Here is an 8,182-nt window from a genome sequence, read left to right on the forward strand (position 1 = left end):
TTTTCAGACAATTGTAGGCTTGCATTACATGGAATCTTCCATATAAAAGAACACTCCCCACATTTTCCCACATGTCACAGAAAGCAACTAAAGGGAGCGGGATCCGGGATGGGGGGGAGGGGGACACTCTCCTCCTTGTATTTCAATTTCTAAAAAGGAAAACAGAAGAAGGAGTCAAGTGGTAAGTGCTCATCCTCCTTGAAGGCTCATTTTGGGGTGTCTAAATGTGTGTGGATGTAACCAAGATAAGAAGAAAGGAGAGATAGGTAGTATGTATGAGGAAAGAAACCTGGATGTTTGGCTCTAAGTAAAACAAAACTCAAGGGTAAAGGGGAAGAGTGGTTTGGGAAAGTCTTGGGAGTAAAGTCAGGGGTTGATGAGACGACAATAGCTAAGGAAGGAGTAGCACTCCTCCTGAAGCAGGAGTTGTGGGAGAATGTGACAGAGTGGGAGAAAGTAAATTCTAGATTTGATGTGGATAAAACTGAAAGTAGATGGAGAGAGATGGGTGATCATTGGTGCTTATGCACCCGGTCAAGAGAAATAAGCACCTGGTCATGAGAAGAAAGATCATAAGAGGCAAGTGATTTCGGAGCAGCTGGGTTTTAGTGATGGGTAATTTAAATGCGAAGTTGAGTAATGTGACTGTTTGGGTAAATTGGCGTACATGGGGTATTCAGTGTTGTAAGAGGAAGTGGCGAAGAACTAGTGGATTTGAGTGCTGAAAAAAGACTGGTAACTGGAAATACCTAGTTTAAAAAAGAAAAATATACATAAGTATACGTATGAGTAAGAGAGATGGTCAAAGGGCACTATCAATTAAGTGTTAATTGACAGACATGTAACAGAGACTTTTGGATGTTAATCTGCTGAGAGGGGCAGCTGAAAGGATGTCTGATCACTATCTTGTGGAGGCGAAGGTTAGGATTTGTAGAGGTTTTAAAAAAAGAAGAGAGAATGTTGAGGAGAAGAGAGAGGTGAGAGTAAGTGAGCTTGGAAAGGTGACTTGTGTGAGGAAGTACCAGGAAAGATTGAGTGTAGAATGGCAAAAGGTGAGAGCAAATTATGAGAGAGGAGTGGCTGAGGAATGAGATGTATTAAGGGAAGCAGTGATGGCTAGTGCAAAAGATGCATGTGGCATGAGAAATGTGGGAGGTGGGCAGATTAGAAAGGGTAGAGAATGAAGCAAAGTTGCTAGTGAAAGAGAAAAGAGAGGCGTTTGGACGATCCTTGCAAGGAAGGAGTGCAAATGGCTGGGAGATGTATAAAAGAAAGTGGTAGGAGGTCAAAAGATAGGTGCAAGGATTGAAAAAGATGGCAAATTAGAAAAGTGAACAAATGGAAACTTTGGTGAAGGGTCAAGGGGGGAAGTAATGACAAGGGAGTGATGAAGTGAGGAGATGGAGTGAGTAGCTTGAAGGGTTGTTGAATGTGTCTGATGATAGAGCGGCAGATACAGGGTGTTTTGGCTGGGGTGGAGTGTAAAGTGAGAGGGCCAGGGAGAATGGTTTGGTTAAGAGAGAAGAGGTAGTGAAAGCTTTGTGGAAGATGAAATCCAGCAAGGCAGTGGGTTTGAATGGTATTGCAATGCAATTTATTATAAAAGGGAATGACTGTGTCGTAGATTGGTTGGTAAGGATACTCAACGTATGTATGGACCATGATGAAGTGCCTGAGGATTGGAGGAATGCATGCATAGTGTTACTGTACAAAGGCAAAGGGGATATAAGTGAGTGTTCAAACTACAGAGGCATAAGTTTGTTGAGTATTCCTGTGAAATTATATGGGAGGGTATTGATTGAGAGGGGTGAAGGCAAGTCCAGAGCATCAGACTGGGGAAGAGCAGTGCGTAGAGGATGTGTGGTTCAGGTTCACACTCAGTCTCTAGCTGTCATGTAATAATGCACCGAAACCACAGCTCCCTTTCCACATCCAGGCCCCACAGAACTTTCCATGGTTTACCCCAGACACTTCACATGCCCTGGTTTCAATGCATTGACAGCACGTCGACCACGGTATACCACATCGTTCCAATTCACTCTATTCCATGCACGCCTTTCACCCTCCTGCATGTTCAGGCCCCAATCACTCAAAATCTTTTTCACTCCATCCTTCCACATCCAATTTCGTCTCCCAATTCTCCTTGTTCCCTCCACCTCTGACACATATATCCTCTTGGTCAATCTTTCCTCACTCATTCTCTCCATGTGACCAAACCATTTCAAAACACCCTCTTCTGCTCTCTCAACCACGCTCTTTTTATTTCCACACATCTCTCTTACCCTTACATTACTTACTCCATCAAACCACCTCACACCACATACTGTCCTCAAACATCTCATTTCCAGCACATCCACCATCCTGCACACAACTCTATCCATAGCCCATGCCTCGCAGCCATACAACATTGTTGGAACCACTATTCCTTCAAACATACCCATTTTTGATTTCCAAGATAATGTTCTCGACTTCCGAACATTCTTCAAGGCTCCCAGAATTTTCGTCCCCTCCCCCACCGTATGATTCACTTCCGCTTCCATGGTTCCATCCGCTGCCAGATCCACTCCCAGATATCTAAAACACTTCACCTCCTCCAGTTTTTCTCCATTCAAACTTACCTCCCAAGTGGCTTGACCCTCAACCCTACTATACCTAATAACCTTGCTCTTATTCACATTTACTCTCAACTTTCTTCTTTCACACACTTTACCAAACTCAGTCACCAGCTTCTGCAGTTTCTCACATGAATCAGCCACCAGCGCTGTATCATCAGCGAACAACAACTGACTCACTTCCCAAGCTCTCTCATCCACAACAGACTGCATACTTGCCCCTCTTTCCAAAACTCTTGCATTCACCTCCCTAACAACCCCATCCATAAACAAATTAAACAACCATGGAGACATTACACACCCCTGCCGCAAACCTACATTCACTGAGAACCAATCACTTTCCTCTCTTCCTACACGTACACATGCCTTACATCCTCGATAAAAACTTTTCACTGCTTCTAAGAACTTGCCTCCCACACCATATATTCTTAATACCTTCCACAGAGCATCTCTATCAACTCTATCATACGCCTTCTCCAGATCCATAAATGCTACATACAAATCCATTTGCTTTTCTAAATATTTCTCACATACATTCTTCAAAGCAAACACCTGATCCACACATCCTCTACCACTTATGAAACCACAATGCTCTTCCCCAATCTGATGCTCTGTACATGCCTTCACCCTCTCAATCAATACCCTCCCATTCAATTTCCCAGGAATACTCAGCAAACTTATACCTCTGTAATTTGAGCACTCACTCTTATCCCCTTTGCCTTTGTACAATGGCACTATGCAAGCATTTCGCCAATCCTCAGGCACCTCACCATGAATCATACATACATTAAATAACCTTACCAACCAGTCAACAATACAGTCACCCCCTTTTTTAATGAATTCCACTGCAATACCATCCAAACCTGCTGCCTTGCCAGCTTTCATCTTCCGAAAAGCTTTTACTACCTCTTCTCTGTTTACCAAATCATTTACCCTAATAATGATAATAATAATAATAATATATATCTATTTTTATTTTATTTATTTTATTTGGTCGCTGTCTCCCGCGTTAGCGAGGTAGCGCAAGGAAACAGATGAAAGAATGGCCCAACTCACCCACGTACACATGTATATACATACACGTCCACACACGCAAATATATATACCTATACATCTCAACTTATACATATACATACACATACAGACATATACATATATACACACGTACATAAGTCATACTGTCTGCCTTTATTCATCCCCATCGCCACCCCGCCACACATGAAATAACAACCCCCTCCCCCCGCATGTGCGGGAGGTAGCGCTAGGAAAAGACAATAAAAGGCCACATTCGTTCACACTCTGTCTCTAGCTGTCATGTATAATGCACTGAAAAAACAGCTTCCTTTCCACATCTAGGCCATACAGAACTTTGCATGGTAATATCTGAAGTAACGCGCTTTGAATTTTTTTAATTTGTTTTATCGGTATTGTCATTGTATTCACAAAGCTGTTAGTTTTTTCATTTATCTGATATTTTTCCTTAATTACCATTAGTCTGATAAAATCATAGAATCACACCCCATTAACTTATCTCCATCAATACTGCAGTTATTACTGGATCAAACAACAACATATTAACCAAAACAACTACTGTCAATACCATGGATCCATAACCGAAGTAATAATAATAATAATGATTTTTTTTTTTTTTTTCGCTTTGTCGCTGTCTCCCGTGTTTGCGAGGTAGCGCAAGGAAACAGACGAAAGAAATAGCCCAACCCACCCCCATACACATGTATATACATACGTCCACACACGCAAATATACATACCTACACAGCTTTCCATGGTTTATCCCACACGCTTCACATGCCCTGATTCAATCCACTGACAGCACGTCAACCCCGGTATATCACATCGATCCAATTCACTCTATTCCTTGCCCTCCTTTCACCCTCCTGCATGTTCAGGCCCCGATCACACAAAATCTTTTTCACTCCATCTTTCCACCTACAATTTGGTCTCCCACTTCTACTCGTTCCCTCCACCTCCGACACATATATCCTCTTGGTCAATCTTTCCTCGCTCATTCTCTCCATGTGCCCAAACCATTTCAAAACACCCTCTTCTGCTCTCTCAACCACGCTCTTTTTATTTCCACACATCTCTCTTACCCTTACGTTACTTACTCAATCAAACCACCTCACACCACACATCGTCCTCAAACATCTCATTTCCAGCACATCCATCCTCCTGCGCACAACTCTATCCATAGCCCACGCCTCGCAACCATACAACATTGTTGGAACCACTATTCCTTCAAACATACCCATTTTTGCTTTCCGAGATAATGTTCTCGACTTCCACACATTCTTCAAGGCTCCCAGGATTTTCGCCCCCTCCCCCACCCTATGATCCACTTCCGCTTCCATGGTTCCATCCGCTGCCAGATCCACTCCCACATATCTAAAACACTTTACTTCCTCCAGTTTTTCTCCATTCAAACTTACCTCCCAATTGACTTGACCCTCAACCCTACTGTACCTGATAACCTTGCTCTTATTCACATTTACTCTTAACTTTCTTCTTTCACACACTTTACCAAACTCAGTCACCAGCTTCTGCAGTTTCTCACATGAATCAGCCACCAGCGCTGTATCATCAGCGAACAACAACTGACTCACTTCCCAAGCTCTCTCATCCACAACAGACTTCATACTTGCCCCTCTTTCCAAAACTCTTGCATTTACCTCCCTAACAACCCCATCCATAAACAAATTAAACAGCCATGGAGACATCACACACCCCTGCCGCAAACCTACATTCACTGAGAACCAATCACTTTCCTCTCTTCCTACACGTACACATGCCATACATCATCGATAAAAACTTTTCACTGCTTCTAACAACTTGCCTCCCACACCATATATTCTTAATACCTTCAACAGAGCATCTCTATCAACTCTGTCATATGTCTTCTCCAGATCCATAAATGCTACATACAAATCCATTTGCTTTTCTAAGTATTTCTCACATACATTCTTCAAAGCAAACACCTGATCCACACATCCTCTACCACTTATGAAACCACACTGCTCTCCCCTAATCTGATGCTCTGTACATGCCTTCACCCTCTCAATCAATACCCTCCCATATAATTTACCAGGAATACTCAACAAACTTATACCTCTGTAATTTGAGCACTCACTCTTATCCCCTTTGCCTTTGTACAATGGCACTATGCACGCATTCCGCCAATCCTCAGGCACCTCACCATGAGTCATACATACATTAAATAACCTTACCAACCAGTCAATAATACAGTCACCCCCTTTTTTAATAAATTCCACTGCAATACCATCCAAACCTGCTGCCTTGCCGGCTTTCATCTTCCGCAAAGCTTTTACTACCTCTTCTCTGTTTACCAAATCATTTTCCCTAACCCTCTCACTAATGATAATAATAATTTTTTTTTTTTTTTTTGCTTTATCGCTGTCTCCCGCGTTTGCGAGGTAGCGCAAGGAAACAGATGAAAGAAATGGCCCAACCCACCCCTATACACATGTATATACATACGTCCACACACGCAAATATACATACCTACACAGCTTTCCATGGTTTACCCCAGACGCTTCACATGCCTTGATTCAATCCACTGACAGCACGTCAACCCCGGTATACCACATCGCTCCAATTCACTCTATTCCTTGCCCTCCTTTCACCCTCCTGCATGTTCAGGCCCCGATCACACAAAATCTTTTTCACTCCATCTTTCCACCTCCAATTTGGTCTCCCTCTTCTCCTCGTTCCCTCCACCTCCGACACATATATCCTCTTGGTCAGTCTTTCCTCACTCATTCTCTCCATGTGACCAAACCATTTCAAAACACCCTCTTCTGCTCTCTCAACCACGCTCTTTTTATTTCCACACATCTCTCTTACCCTTACGTTACTTACTCGATCAAACCACCTCACACCACACATTGTCCTCAAACATCTCATTTCCAGCACATCCATCCTCCTGCACACAACTCTATCCATAGTCCACGCCTCGCAACCATACAACATTGTTGGAACCACTATTCCTTCAAACATACCCATTTTTGCTTTCCGAGATAATGTTCTCGACTTCCACACATTCTTCAAGGCTCCCAGAGTTTTCGCCCCCTCCCCCACCCTATGATCCACTTCCGCTTCCATGTTTCCATCCGCTGCCAGATCCACTCCCAGATATCTAAAACACTTCACTTCCTCCAGTTTTTCTCCATTCAAACTCACCTCCCAATTGACTTGACCCTCAACCCTACTGTACCTAATAACCTTGCTCTTATTCACATTTACTCTTAACTTTCTTCTTTCACACACTTTACCAAACTCAGTCACCAGCTTCTGCAGTTTCTCACATGAATCAGCCACCAGCGCTGTATCATCAGCGAACAACAACTGACTCACTTCCAAAGCTCTCTCATCACCAACAGACTTCATCCTTGCCCCTCTTTCCAAAACTCTTGCATTCACCTCCCTAACAACCCCATCCATAAACAAATTAAACAACCATGGAGACATCACACACCCCTGCCGCAAACCTACATTCACTGAGAACCAATCACTTTCCTCTCTTCCTACACGTACAAATGCCTTACATCCTCGATAGAAACTTTTCACAGCTTCTAACAACTTGCCTCCCACACCATATATTCTTAATACCTTCCACAGAGCATCTCTATCAATAATAATAATAATAACAATAATAATAATAATAATAATAATGATAATAACAATAATAATAATAATAATAATAATAATAATAATAATAATAATAATAACATATTACCTTTTAGGAACGGGTGCACAAGCTGCAAATGTATATCTAGCCATTAAGTCAACACAGGTTTCTTGCAAATCATTATGAAACTGAATCATATCTGTCTTTCCTTTTCCTCGTCCCTGCAAAGAAAATGTCTTTATGAATATCATCAATATCACTATATAAACAGAGATAAGCTGATAAAACGAATATGAAAATCAAGGCTTTAAATATGAGTGACAAATATTAATACAGCAAAACCCAAAAATAATAAAATGAAGAATAAGAGAATGAGCAGAAAAGTTCATCACAGAAGATAAAAATACTTATAGTCAGATGATATTTGAATATGTTTCAGATGAGCTTTGATGACAAAACCTGAAAACGAATGTTAGGAAAACAAACAACTGATTAAAAAATCTTTCCTAATATCCTGCTCTGATACAACACTAACTGCTTCTTCACTTCCATGGTTAGTATTATATAAAAAGTACTGTATCTATCATTAATTGCATGAATTCTTCCTAATAATACTGTTTGTATCCCTGATGTTTCAACGATAATTCTAACATGAAAATGTTGACAAAACAATGGAAATTTTACTTAAACAGAAGCGTCATCTCAGATATTCAATTACCTATGATTTCACTGTATAATGTAAAGCAGAGAAAATCTAGATTTGCTAATTCTATGAATCAAAGCTTTTCCATATTATCATATGCCATACACATTTACATACATGTTAATAAAAATCAGTTTTGATTAGAAAAACTAATTTATGTACTTTGACAGAGTCATAGAGAGAAATGCCTTCACTGCATGCT

At 41.3% G+C, this 8,182-nt stretch overlaps 1 protein-coding gene across 1 annotated transcript in view; it reads right to left on the reverse strand.

Moving 5' to 3' along the window:
* Nucleotides 1-7,538, reverse strand: part of LOC139753740 (tuberin-like) — a 354,102-nt gene extending 346,564 nt beyond the window's left edge. The window contains exon 1 of the mRNA XM_071670536.1: nt 7,386-7,538. Coding sequence (XP_071526637.1) covers nt 7,386-7,528 — 143 coding nt within the window. The 5' untranslated portion in view covers nt 7,529-7,538. The remainder of the gene's footprint in view (nt 1-7,385) is intronic.
* Between the last annotated feature and the right edge of the window lie 644 nt (nt 7,539-8,182).

The sequence above is a fragment of the Panulirus ornatus genome, chromosome 15 (genome assembly GCF_036320965.1).
Source record: "Panulirus ornatus isolate Po-2019 chromosome 15, ASM3632096v1, whole genome shotgun sequence".
NCBI lineage: Eukaryota > Metazoa > Arthropoda > Malacostraca > Decapoda > Palinuridae > Panulirus > Panulirus ornatus.